The following is a 24,951-nucleotide window of genomic DNA, read 5'->3' as shown; positions in this document are numbered from 1 at the left end:
GAAGCTGAATATTCTGACTTGCCCTACCAACAGCAGTTCAATAGCTTAGCAGTGGTAAAGGGATTTTTTGGGGAGGTTTTTGTTTTGTTTTGTTTTGTTTAGTTTTATAGCTCATGGCTGGGACTGAAAATTTTCTGAACCAGAAGAACCACCCCAACCACTATAATTGAATACTGAATGGAATTAGCTTTTGCGGTAGACTTAATAATGTTACTTAATAAATTTAACCTAAAATTACAAAGCAAAATGCTGCTTATATGTGAAACTTATACTACAGATTTTACATTTCAATGACAACAAACATTTTTTGAATCAAAAGTAATGACACTTAATCACTTCCTGTCTGTTGAAAGTTAAAACAAAAATAAAGATTTGCATTCCCATACAAATTTGCAGTGGATATATTTTCTAAGATTGGATTATAGGTCCAGTGGTGTTTTTTGGACATTGATGCAAGTGCAAAGGAAATTTCTATATTTCAAAAACAAAATCACTATGTTTAAAATAGTTTAAAAAACAAATTTCTTCTGTATAGCACAGGAAACTATATTCAATATATTGTAGTAACCTATAATGGAAAAGGATATGAAAATGAATATATGTATGTATATGTATGACTGAAACATTATGCTGTACACCAGAAATTAACACATTATAACTGACTATATTTAAATTAAAAAAAATAATTTAATTGTGCAGTTGAAAGTTTCCACTGAAACTTCAATTGGAAGTGATTACTCAACATGCTAAAAGGCAAATAATAAGAGAAGAATCTGATAGAATTTGGTGAGTGCTGTTTAAGAGATGAATATGCTCAATTAAAACTCAGATGCTCATGGATTGATATCAGTACATGGCAGTACTTTGTGTTAAGGTTTTCTTCAAAGATGAAATACATAAAATCTCATTACAGATAAGCATTAACAGAAATATTTGTAACTGATTTTTTTATTATGACCTTTATTAACAGGTGCTTGCAGTTTCTTAACTCTTGAAAAACTTAAGTTGTAAACTTTTATTACAGATTAAAAATGAGGTTCTTAAAAATCTCAGCTTGACCAATTGAAACAATTTAAAAACTTTTAAAGGTGTATTGAGATTGCAATTGATTTTAATGTCAGGAAACACTCACTATGAACTCTAATTAAGTGAAATATTATCCTCTCCATAAAAGAATGCCATTCTTCTCATTAGTGGATCTATACTACAAAAAATTATACTAAATTATTATTACGGTTTGAATTTCATCAAGAAAACATTTGTGGAAATTTGTTTTCTCTTGTTATATCAGTACCTACATAATGTTCTTGATTTTGCCTCTTGGCCTTCCAAGCCAAAGATATTTACTCTCTAGCCCTTTATCCACCACTGCACTAGACTAAGCCACATGAGGGAGTGAGACTATTTCTAATTGATCACTATGCAACCAGTATATAGCACAGTGCCTGACACATAGCTCAATAAATACTGAATAACACAGAATCATAGGGATGACATTGGACTAAGACCTAAGAGCAAACACTAATTCTTTAGGACTTGAATTGATATTTCTTTTATACTTTATTTAAGTCATGTTCATTTGGGGGCTAGCAGATTGCTTTAAATTCCCATTGGTTTACATCTTGTGTATCTTGAACACTACATTTCTTCCAGCCAACCTGTCAATTTTCTGGTCCTGCTTTCCTCAGTAAGTTTTCTGTTAAAAAGCCACTATTTTGGTGTCATCACTTGAAATTATCCAATGTAAACTGTCTCAATGTCCTTATTCTAGATTGCCCCAGGCTCCTGTCCCCTACAAAGAGCATTCTGGGAGAGTTTCTGGGTTGGGGAAGGAAAGGTGAAAGATGTTTTCAATACTTATGGCAAACAGGATCATTAAGATGCCCCCTGTTTGCAAATCATTTACCTGATTAGGTTCTAGAATCCAAAATATATGACAAACTCTCACAATTCAACAATATAATGACAAATAACCCAATTAAAAATGGCAAAGGATTGGAATAGACATTTCTCCCAAGAAGGTATATAAATGACCAATAAGCATGTGAAAAGGTATTCAGTATCATTAGCCATCAGAGAAAGGCAAATCAAAATCACAATAAGATATCACTTCACACTTACCAGGATGGCTATGATAAAAAGGCAAAAATAATTATTGATGAGTACATGAAAAATCAGAACCGCACATACATTGCTGGTGGTAAATGTAGAATGGTAAGGTTGCTTTGGAAAACACTCTTGGCAGTTCCTCAAAAAGTTAGTTATATGACCCAGCAATTCCACTCCTAAGTATACACCCAAGAGAATATATGTCCTCACAAAAATATAAAAACATATGTTCTCACAAAAACTTGGATACAAATGTTCATAGTAGTACTAGTCATCATACCCAAAAAGTGGAAAGAACCCAAATGTCCACCAATTGATGAATGAATAAGCAAAATGTGGTATATTCATACAACAGAATATCACTCAGCCATAAAAAGGAATGGAGTTCTTTTTTACTGACTTATTACTACCTTTTACTAATTCATGGTACAACACAGATGAACCTTGAAAACAATATGCTAAGTGAAAGAAGCCAGACACCAACAGCCACATGTTGTATGATTTCATTCATATGAAGTATCAGAAGAGGCAAATCCATAGAGGCAAAGTAGATTAGGGATTGCCAGGGGCTGGGAAAGAGATGGAGAGAGTGACCACTAACAAATAGGGGATTTCTTTTGGGGATGATAAAAATATTCTGGAATTAAGTAGTGGTGATGATTGTACAACTTTGTGAATATACTAAAACTCACAGAAATTGGTGAATTTTTTACATTATGTGAATTAGAGCTCAACTTTTAAGAGATGTTTCTCTACTTCATTAGTTACTGATCCTGAATATAGCCATCAAAATCAAAATTATATTTAGAAGCACACCTAAAATCTGTATTATGCATGTAACGTGTAAATACAGACCTTTGTTATATCTAGTTATGTATTATGCATATACATACGCATACGTGTATAGAAATATAAATGAATAATTTATATTATTAAGTGTGAACCAAGTAAAGCAGTCCCAGCGAACTCAGGGCAGGGAAAAGGAGGTTCTAGAAGGCTCAGGGCGTCCCCCGTGTATCTTAGCTTAATGGGACCGCCCGGAAGCTCACTTGACTTCTACAGACACGTGACCTGCCTTACCGTAGGGGAAAGCCCAGACGCGTGCATGACGTCATTTCTGCGCGACCCTTATTTCTGGCTTTGCGTTTTCCTGCTGCTCCTCTCAACTATGCCTAAAGTGGTATCCCGGTCCGTAGTCTGCTCCGACACTCGGGACAGGGAGGAATATGACGACGGCGAGAAGCCTCTCCATGTCTACTACTGTTTGTGCGGCCAGATGGTCCTGGTGCTGGGTGAGTAGTCGGGAACTGGAGGCGTCTGCAAGGAGCGAAACTTAGGGTTCTGGAACGCAAATTTCCTCTGGCTGTGATCAGGGAGCCGCGTCTCTGATTTCCTCTCCATCAGAATCCTCTTTACACATCTCCGCCCCACTCCAGGGCAGATTTTCTGTTGTCTGTTTAACCTTGTAACTCTGTATCCAGACCTCCCTCAAAACTAAATCCCTCCTTCAGAAAAAGTACACTCCCTCTCCTCCCACTCTCTCTAGAGACTTTGTAACCTTTCTGTCGGATACAACAATATTGTAATAGCTCTCATCTTAAGTGAAAATAAAACCTTCCCTTGATCTTACATTCTCCTCCAGCTATACCCTTATTTCTTTGATTCTTTTATAGCGAAACTTCTAAAAAAATTGTCTGGGCTGCCTCTGCATCCTCATTTCCCATTCCCTGTTGCCCTCACTTCAGCCAGGCTTTCCTTCCCACCTTATCATCTAAACCATATTTGTCAAAGTTACTAACTGAACGTGTTACCACTTCCAGTGATCAATTATCAATGCTCATTTAATCCTCTTAGTGGCATTTGACAGAGATGATTAGTCTATCATTCTTGAAACACTTTAATTTGCATCCAAGACTCTACACCCTCCTGATTTTCCTCCTACCTCGATTTTCCCCCTTCTCAGTGTCTGGCTTCTTTTTCTGTCTCAGGCTTTTAGGCATTGCAGGGACCTAGGGCTCAGCCCTCTCACCTGTTCTCAATCTGTCCTTACTCCCTAGGTAATCTCAACCATTCCCTTTAAATACCTTTAAATACCATCTATATGTTGAGGACTCCCAAATGTTCCTCTTTAAACTGTACCTCTTCTCAAACTCCAACTGCCTATTCAGCATCTCCACTTGAATGTCTGATAGATGTCTCAAAGAGACCATGTTCAAAATTAACTTCATGATCCCCCTACTTTCTGGTCTCCACTGTTCCTCTTAGACTTCCCCATCACAGCCAGTGGTACTATTATTCATCCAGTATCTCAGAGTCATTCTTGACTTCTGTTTCCCATCCATCAACAAATTCTGCAGGTGCTTCCTTGAAAATCTATCCAGAATCTGCTACTTCTTACCACCTCCTCTTCTACCACTCTAGTCCAAGCCACCACCATCCCTCATCTGGATTGTCACAGTAGTCTCTTGCTCTCCACTCTTTGTCCCCAGAGTCCTGTTCCAAACCAGTGTTTTCCTGTAACACCAAAAATAAAACCAAAGTCCATACCAAGACTGTACGTGATCAAACCCCCAGCTAACTTTCAGACTTCATCTCCTAACACTCTTCCCCTTGCTCACCGCACTCCAGCTCCCATGGCCTTTTTGATTCTTCTCCATCATGTCAAAATGTTCCTACTCCCAAGACCTTTAGGATTGATATTTCTTCTGCTTCACTCTCCCCTCCATGCTTACTTACTTTATTCAGGTCTCTGCTGAAATGTCACTTCCTTAGAGAACTCTTCCCTGACTATCTTATCTAAAATAGCACCCCTGTCACTCTTTGTCCTTTTACGCTGCCTGATTTTTCTTGGTAGCACTTACCAGTATCTGGATCACTGTTCATCCTCTTTATATCACATGTAATTTTTTATTAGCACTTATCATTATCCAAGGTCACTTTATATAATTATTATTTAAAAAATTTCTGCCTCCTCCGCTACACTGTAAACTTCATCAAGTCAGGAGCTTTGTCTGCTTTGTCTTTGCTGAATCCCCAGCACAAATTCAAACTGTGCTTGGTACATAGAGGGCCCTCAAATATCTTTTGAATAAATGAATTCTCGTTTGATCACCTAGAGATGAATCTGAGTTCTTGTTCTACTACTTATTAAATGTGTGGCTGATCTCATACCCTTCCAAAACCTCAATTCCCTCACCTTTAAGCTAGGAATAGTAAGTGTCTACTGCAGCAGGTCATGGAGAAGAGTCGTGAGCTGACATGCAAACTGCCACCTCCCCTCTCACCTCCTCCATGATTTTGCAATCACTCTGATCACTTAACTTCTCTATCATCCTTTAGATATTTAATTTGCACTATAGCAATTTTCCATCTGCTTTATAACTGTACCTAATTTGCTTCCTGTATGTTTTCATTGTTTTTGGATTGAAACTCCTCTAACTGGGATGAGTCATTCACATGTCATATATAGCATACCGCTACCCCCTCTCTCCTTTCCTGAGCACTTATCCACCTTCTGCAATGCCTTCCTCATAGGCCTTCCAGGACACTCGATTGTCTCTTCTCATTCTAATGCGTTATAACACAAACCAAGTGTATCATGATCAGAAATACTCATAGAAAACTTGAATTGCAGTGCTGAGAAAGACTTTTGAGATAATCAAATAAGGAAAAAGACCCCTAAAGAGGAAGCAATTTGCCAAAGATCACCAGTAACCGAGCTGGGGCTAGAATCCAGGTCTCCTGACACCAAGTCATTTTTAGTTGGAAAATTCAACAACAGGCTTCAATAAGCATAATAATCATGGTAAAAATTACAGTGCCAAGGGCCCCACTGAAAACTTCTGATTGCCTCAGTGTAATTTTCAGTGGCTCTCGTGACCAGATTTTTCTCCATTCTTTTAGACTGTCAGTTAGAGAAATTACCCATGAGGCCCCGGGATCGGTCCCGTGTGATTGATGCTGCCAAACACGCCCACAAGTTTTGTAACACAGAAGACGAGGAGACCATGTATCTTCGAAGGTAAGAGGTTGATGTTCTCTGTCTAGGATTTCCTTGTTGTGTGGGGGTCTAGTTATTGCAGAATATGAACACCCCATCTAGTATTGTACAGGTCAATCTTTAGGCCCCATACTTTGATATTTGTGGTAGTTCAGTAAATTCCATTAATGCAGCCATATCTTTATTGTGCTTTGTTGAAATAGTGCTTAGATGTGATTCTATTGCCATTTGATAGCTGTAATTTGGTTTTTTTTGTGAATAGAATGAGTTCATTCAACCCGTAATCTCTTGGAGCACACCATGTGCCAGGCACTGAGCTAGTGAGCTGTCATCTGTGAAGATAAATAAGGTACTGTTCTTCCCATTGAAGAGCTCATGGCTCAGCAAGGGAACGTGCTCCATATTGTGATATGATAAAATACTGATGTGCTGAACAGAAGGTTGTGGGAAAACAGACAGGAGCAGGTCATCCTGCCTGAGTGGTGGTCAGGAAAAACACCAAATGATGGTGGCATTTGTATTTGCCCTTGTGCTAGGATGTCACCAAGTAGATGAGGAGCATTCCAGGTAGAAGGACTGTGGAAGCATTAAAAACATCAAATATGGTATGGAAATTTAAATAGTCCCTGTGTCTAGAGCCCAGGTTACTCTCCAGGATGCATCCTGGGGTGAGGACAGAGTGCAATATTGAAGTAGACAAGTTTGGACTTTATCTTTAGGCAATGACCTTTTTTTTTTTCTTAAAGCAGAGGAGTGGCGTGGTTAGATCTGTTTTAGATTTGGGAGTCCTTGGTATATATAGGGAATTGAAATCTGGGAAAGGATACAACTACATAGAAATTGTGTGGAGCAAGAAGAGAGGACTGAAGATACAATCCCAGGAAGCACTGGCGTTTGAAAAGCAGACGAAATAGTTGGAACAGAATCAGTAGAACCTGGTGATGTGGAAAACAGGCAGGAGAGAGTTTCAAGAAGGGAGGGAGGTGGGTAGTCATCAATAGGTACCAAATGCCCCAGGAGGGGTCATCCTAGGGAATTTAAAAGTCCATCCATTCATTCAGCGAATATTTATTGAGGTCCTACTGTATTGCAGGTACAGTCCTAGAAGACTGGGATATACCAGTAGAGTAGTTTGTTAGGGCTGCTGCAATAAAGTACCATACACTGAGTGACTTAAAACTACAAAAATTGTCTCACGGTTCTGGAGGCTAGAAGTCTGAGATTATGGTGTCAGTAGAGCCATGTTCTCTCTGAAGGTTCTAGGGGAGGAGCCTTCCTTGCCCCTTCCTAGATTCTGGTGTTTGCCAGCAATACTTGGCTTTTCTTGGCATGTAGATGCATCACTCTAGTCACCGTCTGCATCATTAGATGGCCTCCCTGTGTCTCTGTCTCCTTGTTTCTTCTCTTCTTATAAGGACACCAGTCATATTGAATTAAGGGCATATTTCTGCTCATCTACAAGACCTCATCTTAACTAATTATATCTGCAATGATCCTCTTTTCAAATAAGGTCACATTCTGAGGTTCCTGGAAGGACATGACTTTTTAAGGGACATAGTCTAAACCAGTAAAACTAGTAAACAAGCAAAGAACTCTGCCCTTGTAGAGATTATATTCTAGTGTTGAACCGGAAAAAGCTACAGGCTGACATCTAGCTGTGTTTATTTAAGAAACCAAACTATTATCAGCTCACACTAATGAAAACAGTTATAAACTATTGCTAGGTGACATTCAATAGTAAGTCAGGTGTCATTGTAACAACTGGGCTTCTAGAATTATGCAGTTGAAGAGAAAATTGGTTGTATACAAGGTACAGATGGGGGCACAGATTATAAAACATGTGAATGTCACAAAAGAAGGCCTTCCAGGAAACATTGGGAAGTCCTCCATTGTAGTATAAAGGAAGGTTGATAAATAACATGCCCTATCTAAAACTAATCCATTCTCTTGTACTTTTTGCTCCTCTGTTAATCTTTATTTATGTTTCTGATTTTGAAAATTATCATCTTTAGGATCTCTAAAGTATTTATTACATGTATTATAATTATAATCATATATAATAATTCTAAATAATATATATTACATGAATATATATTATTCAGTTAATACAGAAAGTAATCTAACAACACAACTAGGCCATAGGCCCCTACAGCACTATAAGGCAGATGCCGTCACGTCTGGGCCAGGAAACCAGGTGGCCCTAGGCTGAAGTGGCAACCCTGGAATCTAGTCAACCTGATCCTGGAAGTGAGCCAGCTTTGGGCCCAGGCTTAGTGCCAGGTATTGCCCAGGCCAGTGGCCTCTGACCAAGTCACTTTGTTGGGCCACAGAGTTCTCAGAGTTTACGAACAAGGCATGGTAAACTTCTCCCTTAACTCTGTTGTTCCCTGGTACCCTCTTTCCCTGGTCCGCCACTCCCCCATTTGCAAATCTGTATCTTTGTTGACCACTCTTCCCTTAATGCTGTCTCCTTCCTTGATTTCTGTGAAGCTACTCTTGCGATTCTGCTACTTCTTTGGCTTTTCTTCTGAATTCTTCTTCTTCCTGCCCCTTAAATGTTGGCATTCCCCAGGGTTCTGACCTTGATTTTATCCTCTGTCTCTTTATACTCTCCTTGGACATTACCACCATTTCATGGCCTCAGTTACACTTATATGCTGATGACGCACAAAATCTAGATCTGTTTCTCTCCTCTGCTCAGAACTGTACATCTAATTGCATATTCTACCTCTTACCTGATGTTCTACCTCAGATCCAACATGACCAAGGCCAAACTCATCATTTCTCTAATGTGGAAGATACCACAGATGGGTTCATTCAGCACCACACTAACGCTTCTGTTTTACCTGCCTGTATACCAGTGTGTGTGCAGTTAGGATACATATTCCAGCTTCCCCCGACTCCACAAAACCCCCTAAGATTCTGACTGCAACTTAGCTTTTGCCAAGTAGAAGGGATAGAAGTAGAAGCTGTTGCATGAGGCTTCCAAGGAAAGTTCTTTTTATTCTCTTATTCCTTCCTGCTTTTTGGAAAATGGACATGATAATTGGAGGACCAGTGACCATCCTGGGAGTGGAAAGGGAAGGCCACAAAAATTGCAGTTTTTGCCATGCTACCCTTGGATCTCAACCATTACCAGAAACTACCTTCCTCTAGACTTATTTTACATGAGAACGAATTCTTGTGTTGAAACCTCTGTATTTGGGTCTCTGTTGCTATCAGCCAAACAGTTCTTTCTTTTCCCTCCTCCTTCAGTGGTACCACCATTCATGCAGTGGCCCAAGGCAAAAATCTGGGAGCCAGTCCTGTCTTGGTCTTATCCATCCCCGCCCCCCACCATCCCCTGCACACATCCAGTCACTCACCATGTACTGTCGATTCTCCCTCCTGGTCACTCTTGTGGCTGCCTCGTCTCATTCAGCCCTGCCAGGCTGCCATCATTCTGGTACCCCACATCGCTTGCTCAAGCTGTTGAAATGTCCTCTGAACCTGTTTTTTTCACTTCTAGTTTTGCTCTTCTCCAGTCTGTCGTCTACTGCCTGAATGATCTCAGGTGCACGTTGTGTCTCTCTCCTGCTTCAAATTTTTCAGTGACTCTTCATCACCTACAGAAGTGCTTTTCAAACATTTTTATACAATTAATCCTTTCTTCAAATGAAATTTTTACCCAGAAGTATAAATATAAGTGGAAGCTTCTCTGACTAGGGAAGAGTTGAGCCCAACCCATTAAGGACTTCTTGCTCCCCTTTCTCCTATCCGATTTCATTTAGGAATCACTGTGGAGCACAATTTACAAAATCCTGGTTAGCAGGATAAAATCCAAGCCTGAAGGTTTTCTATGATCTGGCCTTGGTCTACCTGTTCATCTTCATCCTCATCTCCTGTTATTCCCTTGTGTTTTTTTTTTAAACAACAAATGTTTATTATCTCATATAGTTTCTGTGGGTCAGGAATTCAAGAATAGCTTAGCTGGGTGGTTCTGGTCTCTCACGAGGCTGTGATTAAGAGGTTGACCTTGGATGCAGTCTTTTAAAGTTCCAGAGGTTCCACTTCCAAGGTGACTCACATGGTTGGCAATTGAGTGCTAACTGTTGGGAAGAAACATTAGTTCTTTACCAGAAGGATCTTCCATAGGACTGCTTGAGTCTTCTCGTGACCTGGCAGCTGGCTTCCCACAGTGTGAGTAATCCAAGAGAGAGCAAGGCAGAAGCCATAATGTCTTTTATGACCAAGACTCAGAAGTCACACACCATCATTTCTGCAGTGTCCTATTGGTATCACAGGTCAGCCCTATTCATTGTAGGAGGGGAATTATACAAGAGGGTCAATACCAGGGGGCAAGGATCACTGGGGGCCATCTTAGACACTGGCTCTTACAACCAGAAAGAATGTTTTGTTTTGTTTTTGGCCTTTCCTATCTCACATATTCCTAGAGATTAAAGATAAGAAAGAAAACCAAGATCAGTTAGTCCAAATATCTAGCTCATATTAATCACTTCTTTATGATTATACCACTTAAAAGCCTTGTCTCGTTTGTATTAGAGTCTCAGTATCTCAAGAAGATGAACTTTTGAAAGCAAGAACCCTGCCTTATGGGTTATTTCTGAAACTCTTAGGACATCTTGCCTGATTCTTGGCACATATTTAGGAGTAGATAAATTTTTGTAAACTTAACAAAATCCCGTTTGTCATTGGTATTTGAAGATTAACTCATTGGGAAATATACAGCCCCCTTTATTTGATTTTCCTGTGTTTTGAAAGCTTGGGGTTTATGAGAATGACTGACTTCAGGATTCTAGAAGTCACTTGTATGGTGAATCTATCCCTTGGGGCTGAGGTTGGATTTAGAGTCCCAGTTGGAACCAGATGTGGTACACAGAACCGAAAATATTGCTAGTGCCCTAGTCCAGTGATGTTAGTGAATTAGAGCACATTTGACTTGAGCAATGCTAGTAATTGTAGAGGCAGAATGTTAAAGATGGTGGAGATCATAAACTGGAGTAACACCCCAAGCAGCACCACTTTGGAACTTTGGGCAAGTTGTCTAACCTTTTTGGGCCCTAGTTTCTTTATCCCTCAACTAGGAAAAGAATATCCCTGCATTGTCAAAGAGCAACTGGACGTCTCCTGCAGTGCTAGAAGAACCGTAAATAGTTATAATGCCTTTGGAAAGCACTTTGGCAATGTACAGTTTGGCTAAAGATGCACATGATGTTTGCTTCAGCAATTCTGCTCTTCACATGCACCCCCATAAAGTGATTCTCAACCCTGGCTGTGTTAGAACCATCTGGAATACTTTTTTAAAAAGTCCCAATGTCTCAGCTTCACCCTCAGAAATTTAGTATTTTTAATTGTGGTATAATTCATATTCCATAAAACTCACCATTTTAAAGCATACAATTCAGTGGTTTTAGTATATTGACAAGGTTGTGCAAACAGCATCACTACTTCCAGAACATTTTCATCACCTCCCCCCAAATAAGCATTGTACCCATTAGCATTCATTCCCTATTTCCTCCTCCCCCAACCCCTGGCGACCACCAATCTACTTTCTGTCAATATGGATTTGCCTATTCTAGATATTTCATTAATATGTAGTGAATTTTATTTCATAAAATATATAGCTTTTGTGTCTGGCATCTTCCATTTTAGCATGTCTTCAAGGTTCATTCATGTTGTAGAATGACTCTGTACTTCATCCTTTTTTATGACTGAATAATATTTGGGACTGTTTCCTTTTTCTTTTTAACACTATTATGGCTAATGCTGCTATAAACATTTATGTACAAGTTTTCATGTAAACATATTTTTGGTTCTCATGGGTGTATATGTATGAATTGCTGGGTCATATGGTAACTCTATGTTTAACCTTTTGAGTAACTGGTAGAGTGGTTTCAAAAGCAGTTGCACCATTTTACTTTTGCCAGTAATGTATGAGGGTTCCAATTTCTCCACCTCCTTGCCAATAATTGTTATTGTCTATCTTTTTGATACAGCTATCCTGTATCAAATGGTATCTCATTGTGGTTTTGGTTTGCATTTCCATGGTGGCTAATGATGTTGATCTTTTCATGTGCTTGTTGGTTATGTACGTATCTTTGGTTTATTCAAATTCTTTGCACATATTTTAATTGGAGTATTTGTCTTTTATTGTTGTAAGAATTCCTTATATTTTATGGATACTAGTCCCTTATCAGATATATGATTTGCAAATGTTTTCTCCCATTCCGTGGGTTGCCTTTTTGTTTCCTTGATAGTATTCCTGAAAACAAAAGTTTTTAATTTTAATCAAGTCCCATTTATCTATTGTTTCTTTGATTGCTTGTGCTTTAGGTATCATATTTTAAAAACCATTGCCTAATCTTGGGGGACGGGGGGTGGGAAGGGACAGACTGGGATTTCAAAATGTAGACTAAAAAAACAAGACTGTACTGTGTAGCACAGGGAAATATATACAGGATCTTGTGGCAGCTCACAGCAAAAGAGAATGTGACAATGAATGTATGTATGTTCACGTATAACTGAAAAATTGTGCTCTACACTGGAATTTGACACAACATTGTAAAACGACTGTAACTCAATAAAAAAAAGTTAAAAAAAAAACCATTGCCTAATCTCAGGTCTTGAAGATTGATGCCTATGTTTTCTCCTAAGAATTTTATAGTTTTAGTTCTTACATTTAAGTCTTTCATCCATTTTGAGTTAATTTTTGTATATGTTTTGTGGTAGGGATTTAAATTAATCTTTTGGGGGGTGGAAAGGGATAGACTGGGAGTTCAAAATTTGTACATACTGAGAGGCATATGTAGAATAGATAAACAAGATTATGCTGTATAGCACAGGGAAATAAATACAAGATCTTATAGTAGCTCACAGTGAAAAAAAATGTGACAATGAATATATGTATGTTCATGTATAACTGAAAAATAGTGCTCCACACTGGAATTTGACACAACATTGTAAAATGACTATAACTCAATGAAAAATGTTTAAAAAGGAAAAAAAATTAATCTTTTTATGTGTGTATAGCTAGTTGTCCCCATACTGTTTATTGAAAAATGGTTCTTTTCCCATTGAATGGTCTCAACACCCTTGTTGAAAATACATTAACCATATATGTATGGGTTTATTGTGAACTCTCAGTTCTGTTCCATTGACCTAATGTATCTGTCCTTATGCCAGTACCACCCTGTCTTCTTTACTGTGGCTTTGTAGTAAGTTTTGAAATTGGTAAGTGTGAGTCCACCAACTTTGTTCTTTTTCAAGACTGTTTTGGCTATTCCATATTCCTTACAATTCCATGTAACTTTTAGAATCAGCTTGTCATTTCTGCAAAAAAGCCAGCTGGGATTTTGATAGAGATTGTGTTGAAGCTGTAGATTCATTTGGAGAGTATTACCGTCTTAACAATATTAAGTCTTCAATCCATGAACATGGGTTGTTGTTCTATTTACTTTGGTCTTCAATTTCTTTCAATGATGTTTTGTAGTTTTCAGTGCACAAGTTGTACACTTCTTTTATTAAATGTATTCCTAAGTATTTTATTCTTATTGATGCTATTGTAACTGGAATTGTTTTCTTTCTTTTCTTTTTTAATTTATTTTTATTTTTTTATTGAAGTACAGTCAATTACAATGTGTCAATCTCTGGTGTACAGCACAGTGTTCCAAACATGCATATACATACATATATTTGTTTTCACATTTTTTTGGAATTGTTTTCTTAACTTTGTTTTTAGATTGTTCATTTCTAGTATATAGGTCTACCATTGATTTGTAAATATTGATCTTATATCCTGCAGCCTTGCTAAACTTGCTTATTAGCTCTAATAGTTTGTGTTTGTGTGTCTATGTGTTCTTTAGAGTTTCTGTTTATAAGATCGTGTCATCTGCAAGTATAGATAGATGGTTTTACTTTTTCCCTTCCAATCTGGATGCTTTTTATTTCTTTTTCTTGCTTAATTGCCCTAGCTAGAACTTCCAGTACAATGTTGAATAGAAGTGTTGAGAGTGGATATCTTTGTGTTGTTCCTGACCTTAGGGGGAAAGCTTTCAGTCTCTCTCCATTAAGTATGATGTTAGCTTATGTGGCTTAGTAGATGCAGATTTTTCATAGATGCCCCTTATAAGGTAGAGGAAGTTCCCTTATATTTCTATTATATTGAAAGGGTTTTGAATTTTGTCAGATGCTTTTTTTTTGCATCTGTTGAGATGATCATGTGTTTTTTCTCTTTTATTATTATAGTGTATTGCATTGATTGATTATTTTTGTATGTTGTACCAATCTTGCATTCTTGGAATAAATTCCACTTGGTCATGTGGTATAATCCTTTTTATATGCAACTGAATTCAATTTTGCCAGTATTTGGGGGGAGATTTTTGCATGTATATTCTTAAGTGATCTTGATCTCTAGTTTGTTGTTTTTATTGTTCTTGTGATATCTTTGTCTGGTATTGAGGTGATACTGGTTTTATAGGATGAGCTGGGAAGTGTTTCTTCTTCTTTTGAAAAGTTGGTAAAGCATTGCTATTAATTCTTCTTTGAACTTTGGGTAAAATTCCCCAGTGAAGCCACTGGTCCTGGGCTTTTCTTTGTGCAAAGTTTTTCAAATTTTCTATTTCTTTTCCAGTGAATTTTGGTAGTTTGTGTCATTCTAGGAATTTGTCCATTTCATCTAGTTTATATAGTTTGTTGGTGTATAGTTGTTCATAGTATAATCTTATTATCTTTTTTATGTCTCTAAGATCAATAGTTCTCCCTTAATTTTTTTAGGTCCCAAGAACATTAGACTGTAATTCTGAGTGTGCTCTGCTGTTTTGCCTTTGTACATGGTTTTCCCTCTGCCTGAAATGCCATTTTCTGTGAGGACTGTTGGCTTAAACATCACCTCATCATGAAGCCTTCCATGACTGCCTCAGACAGACTTAGTGCTCCCACCTCTGTGTTCCCATTACACCATATACACTCCTCCATTTAAGAACTTACCTCCATGATTATAATTTTCCTCACTAAAATTCTTTTAAGAATTCATTCAGTCAATATTTATTGCATGTCTACTTTGTTTCCAGTACTTTGCTCAGCTCTGAGGTTAGAGTGGTCAGATAGGTGTGGTCTCTGCTGATCTCTGATCTCATGGACCTAGTCTAGTGGGATGACAGAAAAATAAAGTAATTTTGATTTTGGAAATTTAATGAATGAAACAAAGGGCTCATACAGAATCACATGAGAACATCTTCAAAAAGATGTTCAGGGAAGGCCTCTATGACTAGGTGAGATTAGAACTGAGACTAAAAATGATGAGAATAGGACAGCCTTGGCAAAGCAGTGAGAAGAGCATTCTAGGCAGAGATAAAAGTGTGTGTGATAGGTCAGAGGTGGGAAAGCACTTTGTTCAAAGAACAGAGGCAGATGGGTGTGGGTAGTGCATAGTGACGGAGGAGGGAGTGTAGGAGATGAGGCCGGGCTGATTCTGTGCTCAGTCAGTCCTCGGAAGGCTGTGGTAAGGGGTTTGCATTTTATTCTAGCTAGCTTGGAAAGCCATTCTTGCCTCTATTTAGAGAATGATTTGGAGCAAGACAGTAATGGAAGCAGGTTCTAGAATAAGCGGTCAGAATTTTTATTTTGGATGTAAATTTAGAGTGGAGAAGGCCTCAGTATCCCATAAACACAATTGCCTTACTGCATAAAAATCTAAAATTTCCACGTGGAGGAAAAAGTCAAAGGTAAATGTCAAACTGAGGAAGAAATATTTGCAAGGTCCATTAATATAAACTAAAAAGACAACTCAATAGACAAAGAATATGAACTGACAGTTCACAAAAAAAGAAAATAACAAATGCCTATTAAATATATGAAAAGATGCGTAACTTCACTCTTAAAAAATGCGAATTACAAGATAATATTTTTCACATGCCAAATTGGCAATAATGCATTTTAATAACATACTGTGTTGGTGAGACTGTAGGGAAACAGGAAGTCTCACATTGGTGGTGGCAGTATAAACTGGTTCAGCTTCTCTAGAGAGGAATTTGGCAGTATCTATCAGAATTTAAACTGGATACGTTTCTAGGAATTTATCCAGCAGGTAGAAGACATTTTAGTTCATCCATACAAATGGATAGAATGCAGCCCTTATGAAAGAATGAAGAGGAGGGAGGGTATAGCTCAAGCCATAGAGCAAATGCTTAGAATGCACAGGGTCCTGGATTCAATCCCCAGTACCTCCTCTAAAAATAAATAAACAAATAAAGCTAGTTACCTCTCCTCACCAAAAAAAAAAAAGTTAAAAAAAAATAAAAGAATGAAGAAACTCTTTATCAATTGTTTGGGAAGGATCACATATTTTTTTTTAACCAAGTTTCACTTTTTAAATGAACAAAAAGGTTGAGAACTGTATAACGTTTGTCTAAAAAGGAAAGGAAAAAATTAAATATTTTCTATTTGTACCAGTAAGGACTCTTTGCTTGTATCATTGACTCTCTCTGGGAGGAACAGAAGAAACCAGAAACAGTATTTGCCACTGGCGAAGAGAACTGGGTGTGTGGAAGATGAGTGGGGAGGATGTTTACCTTTCACTTGATACTCTTATGTATACCATGTGCACAGAGTGCCTATTTTAAACATTGAAACAGGGAGGGGAAGTGAGGAGACCAGTCAGTAAGCTGTGACAGCAAGTAGTCCAGGGAAGAGATGTTGGTGGTCTGGGCTAACATGGCGGCAGGAAGGTGGAGAAAAGCAGACAGGTCCAAGGCCTTTTCTGGAGAGAAAATCCACAGGATTTGCTGATGACGTCAGTGTGGGAGATGAAGGCAAGAGAAGATTGGAGAATGAGTCCCAGGTTTTGTTAAGCAACTGGATGGATGGAAGAATTTTTATCTCTCAGTTGATAATCTCAGGCAGTGTTGTGTGGCTCTTGAGCTTGACTGCCTGGGCTTGAATTCAGCCTATTCTGCTTCCTAACTTGATGACCTTGGGCAGACTATGTAACTGCTTTGTGCTTAGGCACCCTCATCTGTAAAATGGGAATGATCATATGACCTACCTCACAGGGTTGTTGTAAGGAGTAAACGAGTTATTACACGTACAGTTTAGAACAGCTCCTGGCACACAATGAAAGCTGTACGAGTGGTGGTGGTGGTGTTGCTGCAACTCTGTGACTGTGACTGCACTGCTCCTCCTCCTCTGTTGGGAAGTTTTCCTGACCCATGTTAGGGGCTCAGTAAATTTTTGTGGAAAGAATGCTTTAAAATGAATACATGTGTAAATAAGCAGCTGATCTATGAAATGGAAACTTTTTGTTTGTTTGCTTTTGGGGGTGGAGGGAGGTAATTAGGTTTATTTACTTAATGGAGGTACTGGGGATTTAACCCAGGACCTCATGCGTGCTACGCACACGCTCTACCACTGAGCTGTACCCTTCCCCTATTAAATGGAAACTTTTTAAAATTTTATTTTTATTTATTATTATTTGGGGGGAAGTAATTAGGTTTGCTATTTATGTTTAGAGGAGGTACTGGGAATTGTACCCAGGACCTTGTGCGTACTAAACATGCACTCTACCACTTGAGCTATATCCTCCCCCCTGAAATGGAAACTTTTGAAAGGCCCTTTTAGCATTTGAAGAAATGAATTAGTGAGGTTGGTAGGTTATGAGATTTGTGCATATCTTTTTTTTAACTTCCATTTTCTGTGCAGGCCTGAAGGTATTGAACGCCAATACAGGAAGAAGTGTGCAAAGTAAGTATTATCAGTGTGGGTTTCTCTGAGCATAAGCAAGTAGAAGCAATGATGCGTTAGGAAAAGGATCATTTGGAGACAATTCTCTGTTATATCTTTACTCTTATAATCTCATCTCCCTTCGAACTTCCAACTGTCCAGATACTAATATGCTTCCTGAGGAGACTGGCAAAGTTATCTCTCTGACCAGCTGGCCACAAAAATGGGTTTTTAAACAGAGTATAATTTTTAAATTGAGATGTAACTTATATATAATAAAATTTGCCCTTCCTAAGTGTATAGTTTGATGAGCGTTGGCAAAAGCATGCAGTCATGTAATACTATGTCTCCCGTGACATAGAACGTTTCCAGGGCCCCTCTGCAGTCAGTCCCCTTCCTCACCCCTCCCCTGGCCACAAATGACAAATGCTGGAGAGGCTGTGGAGAAAAGGGAACCTTCCTACACTGCTGGTGGGAATGGAGTTTGGTGTAGCTGTTATGGAAAACAGTATGGAGATTCCTCAAAAGACTAAAAATAGACTTACCATATGATCCAGCAATCCCACTCATGGGCATATATCTGGAGGGAGCTCTAGTTCGAAAAGATACATGCACCCCAATATTCATAGCAACCCTATATACAATAGCCAAGACATTGAAGCAACCTAAATGTCCATCGACAGATGACTGGATTAAGAAGCTGTGGTATATTTATACAATGGAATACTACTGAGCCATAAAAAAGAATAAAATAATGCCACTTGCAGCAACATGGATGGACCTGGAGATTGTCATTCTAAGTGAAGTGGGCCGGAAAGAGAAAGAAAAATATATATCACTCATATGTGGACTTTAAAAAAAAGAAAAAGAAAAAAGAAGACACTAATGAACTCATCTACAAAACAGAAACAGACTCGTAGACATAGTAAACAATCTTATGGTTACAGGGGAAATGGAGTGGGAAGGTATAAATTTGGGAGTTTGAGATTTGCAAATGTTAACCACTATATATAAAAATAGATAAAAAACAGATTTCTTCTGTATAGTACAGGGAACTATATTCAATATCTTGTAATAACTTTTAATGAAAAAGAATATGAAAATGAATATATTTTTATATATATGCATGACTGGGACATAAGGCTGTACACCAGAAATTGACACATTGAAACTGACTATACGTCAATAAAAAAATAAATAAGTAAGTGGGATTTTAAAATAAATAAAGGAAGGAAGGAAGAAAGAAAGGGAAGAAAGAAAGGAAGGAAGAAAAAAGAAAAGAAAGAAAAAGAAAGGAAGAAGGAAAAGGAAAGAAAAAAAGAAAAGAAAGAAAATGATTTCCAGCTTTAGGTGGTTAACAATGACACTATTAAACTATAATTAGTTCAATCTTGATGTAATCACATCTCCACCTTGGCTCTCAGAAGACTCAGACTAGGAGAATTAAAGCAGGGAACTGGCTCAGAAGGCATTTTACTTCATAGCCACATTGGATTTGTTATATTAATTTTATCATATCTTATGAGTCTACTTCATTTAGCCGAAAAAGTATAATAAAACGGCCAACTGAAGAATGCATGGCTATTGCTACAGGGCTGGGTGGGCCAACCACTGCAGTGGCGCCTTTGCTCTCTTTCTTGACTCTGCAAAAACAACACCACCCCCAAACTAGTTTCTCAGACTTCTGGGAAGAATGGCAGCAATTTTAACTGGAAAGCAATCCCTAGCAGGAGCCAAACTTGTCTAATGGGCTAAGAATCACTTGGAATGCTAAGACTGAATCCCAGGCCCCACCCCCTAGGATTGCTGAATCAGGATCCTTTGGGGGAGGGACCTGGGAATCTGATCAGCAGTTTTAACATGCATGCACAGTGATTCTTACCAAGTAGTTCTGGGTAACAGTGGGAAGAGCTAATCGTTAGTTTATGCCACAAACAAAAATATTCCCAGAGACTAAGCACGCTTTGCAAAGCACTGTTTTGGGCCTTTGGACTCTGAAGCCTCCTGGAGATCCACTCTTCCGTTTGCAGGTGTGGACTGCCACTCTTCTACCAGTCCCAGCCAAAGAATGCTCCGGTGACCTTCATCGTGGATGGAGCAGTAGTCAAGTTTGGCCAGGGTTTTGGGAAAACGAACATATATACTCAGAAACAAGAGCCTCCTAAGAAGGTAATTATCACTGAAGGAAACAGGCTGGCTAATATAACTACAGATTTAGCCCGAAAATTTTAAATAAGATTATAGTGCAGGAGAAGCTGCTCTTTATGGATGCTCTTTTATATTAAGAGAATGCCATTTCTGTGTATAAGCAGGTGTTAACAAAATTGTATCATCTGTTATGTGTTTTTTTCCTTTCCTACAGCTGCTCTGTGAATAAAGTTAGAAATTGTATGCTTTTTATTAACACTTACGTCTTTGAAATGTCTTCTTTTTCCAGTGTGAGCAATTAAAAATGGAATGAATGAGGCTAATCTTTATACTTTGAAAACCCTTGATGGCAAATATTAGAAAAATATAATGCAAATAAAAAGATGGGCACTTTAGATAGGCCAGCCTGTCCCAAAGAGATGGGTGTCCCCCCAACAGTCCCTGCCCTGCCCTCAGCGCCCAGGCTTGTGCACTTGTGTGCACACACTCACACAGATGCACACACACGGCTCTTGGAACCTATTGAGGTATACTAAACTGATTCCTCTTCCTGTAACTCCAGGTGATGATGACCAAACGGACTAAAGACATGGGCAAGTTTAGCTCTGTCACTGTATCTACTATTGATGAAGAGGAAGAGGAGATTGAGGCTGTAAGTGCTTCTGCTTGCAGGGGAATTGGATTGGGATGGCGGAGCTGAAAGGAAAGGGGACCCTCAAACTAGAGCACTGAGTCACAGAATAACTAGAAACTTCACTCAAGCCTTGCTCGGCTACTAAGGAACGCTGTGACCCCGGGCTGGTTCCTGTTTCCCTAGACCTCAGGGACATCTGTAAAATGAGGAGCAGGAAGTCGGACTAGATCGGTGATTTTTTTCATCCTGTTTTTTAAGATGCCTTAGGGGGCAAATCCCTCCTCATCCCTCATCAGTTTAAAACCTGTTGGGCTCAATGATTTCAGTTCCTTTCCAGTCCAACTTTGAAGGTGTGGGCATCTGTCCTTAGCAGAAGCAGCAATTACCTTTATGGTACTTCAGTGTAATGATGTTTACAGAGAGATGTTATTGGTTATTTAAACACAGCTTCGACTGAAACCTGACTCTCCTGGATTATTGAAAAGCTGGAGTTGAAAGGGAGCAGGGTCTTGCCATTTCAGTAATGATTTCATAATTCGAGGAGTATGAATTGCTCCCGGGGTCTGCGTTGTTCCTGTTTGGTGAGACTGCTGGTCTAAGGACGCTTGTTTCTTCCCCCCAGAGGGAGGTGGCTGACTCGTATGCGCAGAATGCCAAGGTGATTGAGAAGCAGCTGGAGCGCAAAGGCATGAGCAAAAGGCGGCTGCAGGAGCTGGTGAGTGGCAAGGGGCAGTGGGTGTGGGCGCTGGGCTGGGCTGGGCTGTTTAGGATCCTTGGTCGGAAAGACCCTCCGGCTGGCAGAGGAATCCTTTAGGAAGTCTGTTGAGGGTTCCTGGTGTAGCTGGCTGCCAGGCGTCTAACCCTGGGCTGTTACTGTTAGTATATATGCTGCTCTGGATAGTGACCACAGGATCTGGGCCCCAAATGACAGTTCTAGGTAGCCAGCCCTGACTGGAATGATAACGTAATCTGCCACTGGGGTTCCAAGGTCAGGAGTTCAAGATCAGGGTTCACAGTTACTCTCCCAGGATGTAATGGCACACAACAGTGCCATGTTGGGGTGCCAGGATCGGGGCTGGTCACTGCTTTTTTTTTTTAATATTTTTTTGTGTATGTTTGGAGAGATACTAGGTTTATATATTTATTTTTTGAAGTACTGGGGATTGAACCCAGGACCTTCTGTATGCTAAGCATGCGCTCTACCACTTGAGCTATACCCTACCTCCTTGGACACTGCTTCTTAAAGTACCACCACCGCTTTCTGTGTTATTCTTGCTCATTGAGGTGCCTACATTTTTGTTTTCTTGATAATAATTTACTTATGATATTTCTTTAAAAGCAGACATCACAGCATTGGTGCCTCATCAAAAGGTATATCAGTCTATTCTAAAGACTGTAGAGGATTTTTTGGTGATGGAGGTGGTGGGTCTTGAGAGCTGCTTTACTTTGCCATCGTGATCTAGAGCAGAGCTTATCAGATTTTCTGAGGTGACGGACCAGTGCTTTCTTTTTTTTTAAATTTCCAATTTGTCAAGAGCAGATTTGTAATTTATAAAATGCAATAAAAATGAATTTGCATCAGTTCTTCTTGTGAAACTATTTTATTTTCTTATGACTTGGTCAAATTGCTGTGACAGCCTCTAAATGCTTACCCTCCGTTTTTTTGTGTATCTTCGTGGACTGATAACAAACAGTTCATGGACCACACAACTTTAAGTAGCACTGTTCTAGAACAGTGTTTTTCCTCCCTTTCTGCCAAGAATAAGATGCTGATGTGCCACAATATTGATTCCCTCAGCCCTTCAGAGGTGGTGGGGCTGTGGGATCCCTACACTGATCGCCTTTGAGCATAGCCCTCTTGACCCCATTTTGCCGTATGGGTGTTATCATTTTCTCTGTGTGCCGTAACGTCAGAAAGCAGTTGCTAGAGTTTCCTCACAATTTTAGAACCACAATTCTGGTTTGTATACTAAATGAGCATGAGGGACTTGTGTTGGGGCAGTTAAAATAGGCAGGAAAATCAGAATTTCATGTCATGTATCAGGACATATACTTTTCTTCCTTTCCAGGCTGAACTGGAAGCCAAGAAAGCGAAAATGAAGGGAACCTTGATTGACAATCAGTTCAAATGATCAGGACCTTTCTGTGGATCCAGACTTGAGGCAAGCATTTAGATCAGGAGGAAAAAGAGTGTTTTCTTAACTACATAGGCTGGTCCCTACCTTTATGCCCCAGCAGAAGGCTTTACATGGCTCCGCAGTGATTCTCCTACATTCAGTGAGGTCTTTGAGTCCATCTGACCTGCTTTCTAGAGATGGGTTGTTCTCAGTCTTTCTGTGTATAGGTCTTCTGTACTATTTTTTGTCCATTTGATGTAAACTTCTTCATCTGTGTAGAAGCTCTGTGAATAGATCAGTGCTTGAGTGTCTCTAGTTTCTAAAGTAGCTCTTCTTATTCCTTCTTCAAAGTTAATAAAATGTTTAAAGATTTTTAAAAACAATATTATGATGTGTCATAGAAAAAAGTGGCAGGAACTATATTTAAAATTACAGCAAGCTTGATCCTTTTAAGTGGCTCAGTCTCTATTCTTAGACTGGCAGGTATTAGCTATGTTTGACTCTCTCTACTGTCAGAGAAAATACATAAAAAGCCAGAATCTGCATAAAGCTTCCTTTACTTCAAATATTAAAACTATAGGTGAGCCATCCCTTATCAGACGTACTTAAAGAAAGAAAAGCCAGAATTGAGTGAGGGGGTATAGGATAGCTCTGATCTGAATGAAAATGGGGTCTCAGTGAACAACCCAAGGGAGCTACCATCCTGTCAAGTGGCTATGAGTATTGCTTCCTATGCGGGTACATGGGAAGGGGGCATGATAGAGTAAGAAATGATACTGAGATAAACAAAGGTATCTGTGACTGTCTTTTATTTCACATTTGCTATTTGTGGAGGAGTACTGTATACACAAATATTTAATGTCACGCTGCTTCAGTGACATCAGTCTGTAGTGTTTGTATCCATGCTTTTATCTGTTCACCTGTCTTGCAAGGTGTTGGGGCAGGAGGAGTGCTTTAGCCTCCTTGTGTTATCTGTGTGGGTTGTACGTAGTAGGTGCCTGAGGCGTGTATGTGAGGTACTATTGGGAAATAGTAGGGTATTTTTCTTTGCTTTTTCCCTGATTTCCATATTTGGAAGGAAAAGTAGGTTGGACTAGGGGTAGATGCGAGCTAGCAAGAACTGGAAGAAGGAGGGGTGGGGTCCTGGGAAAGCCCAGGGTGGGGCCGTGTGACCATCTTCCCAGTTACTCTCCTGCATCCATCCAGGGCTTTGCCACCGAGTGTTCCTCTCCACCTTATTTCCTGTCCTCGTTCTGAGCAATCATTAGGCATCATGTGCATAAGCAACCATAACCTCACAGTTCCTTGACCTCGACTCCAGCCAGTGACATTCACCTTCACCCCACTTTAGCCACAGGCTCCCTAGATATCATCTTCACCACCTGTGAAATCCCATATTCTGCTCTCTGACCACAACCTCCTCCCATTGCTACTCTCATACTCTTACTTCCACTAAACTTGTTTTGTTTTTAGATTTGAAGGGTGATTATTTTATTAGTAGTAATAATCAAAAATAGTAGCAGTAATAATAACAATACTAATTTTATCGAGTACTTACTATTTTTATTAAGTCAGGTGCCATAGAAAGCACTTTACAAGGTATTATCTTAATCTAAACAAGACATTAATCCTATGAGATAGGTTTAACGGTTATCATTCTCATTTTACAGATGGGTACTCTGAGGCTTCGAGAGTTTATGTTTCCCACCCAGGAAGCAGTAAACCCGGAAATCTGACTAGAGAACTGTGCTGAATTGCTTCTCCTGTGAGATTTAGAAAAAAAAATACATGATTGAGAACAGATCACAATTTCATTTGAGCAACCAAATAAAATGCAGTGTAAAGACTCTTGCACATGGGGACGAGGGGTGGAAAGGGACTGGGATTTCAAAATGCAGAATAGATAAACAAGACTGTACTGTGTAGCACAGGGAAATATATACAGGATCTTGTGGTGGCTCACAGTGGAAGAGAATGTGACAATGAATGTATGTATGTTCATGTATAACTGAAAAATTATGCTCTACACTGGAATTTGACACAACATTGTAAAATGACTGTAACTCAATAAAAAAAAAAAGACTGTGCTGAAAACCATGCTTCTCCAGAGCAGTTCCTCAGAGTTACCTGAGAGGTGTCTCCTGTGCTATACTCCTCAGTTTGGCTGAAATAAAACTGTTTTCTATTCAAAAAAAAAAAGACCCTTGCATAGAGGACTCCCTATAGCA

The 24,951-nt window shown here is 39.1% G+C and overlaps 1 protein-coding gene across 2 annotated transcripts; it reads left to right on the top strand.

Moving 5' to 3' along the window:
* The first annotated feature begins 3,210 nt into the window (after positions 1–3,210).
* On the top strand, positions 3,211–24,531 carry STEEP1 (STING1 ER exit protein 1). Of its 2 annotated transcripts, XM_015243191.3 has the most exons (8): positions 3,211–3,401; positions 6,013–6,130; positions 17,804–17,845; positions 19,855–19,993; positions 20,535–20,624; positions 21,229–21,321; positions 22,676–22,768; positions 24,394–24,531. In XM_015243191.3, exons 1-7 carry the CDS (start codon positions 3,215–3,217, stop codon positions 22,736–22,738), a joined length of 732 nt encoding a protein of 243 aa, XP_015098677.1. In that variant the 5' UTR covers positions 3,211–3,214; the 3' UTR covers positions 22,739–22,768; positions 24,394–24,531. The 2 variants fall into 2 exon arrangements, with proteins under 2 accessions (XP_015098677.1, XP_072812413.1); XM_072956312.1 differs by lacking the exon at positions 24,394–24,531 and having other exon boundaries at positions 22,676–23,098.
* Positions 24,532–24,951: the final 420 nt, after the last annotated feature.

Source organism: Vicugna pacos, chromosome X, assembly GCF_048564905.1.
Source record: "Vicugna pacos chromosome X, VicPac4, whole genome shotgun sequence".
In the NCBI taxonomy this organism is placed as follows: Eukaryota; Metazoa; Chordata; class Mammalia; order Artiodactyla; family Camelidae; genus Vicugna; species Vicugna pacos.
The sequence above is the reverse complement of the archived record's forward strand: the minus strand, read 5'-3'. Positions and strand labels throughout refer to the sequence as shown.

Bases quoted from the DNA above. Each gene is read 5' to 3' on its own strand.
- STEEP1 (XM_015243191.3), top strand. From the start codon at position 3,215: ATGACGTCATTTCTGCGCGACCCTTATTTCTGGCTTTGCGTTTTCCTG. The intron at 3,402-6,012 runs GTGAGTAGTCGG...CCATTCTTTTAG, and splicing joins CCAGATGGTCCTGGTGCTGG to ACTGTCAGTTAGAGAAATTA. The intron at 19,994-20,534 runs GTAATTATCACT...CTGTAACTCCAG, and splicing joins AACAAGAGCCTCCTAAGAAG to GTGATGATGACCAAACGGAC.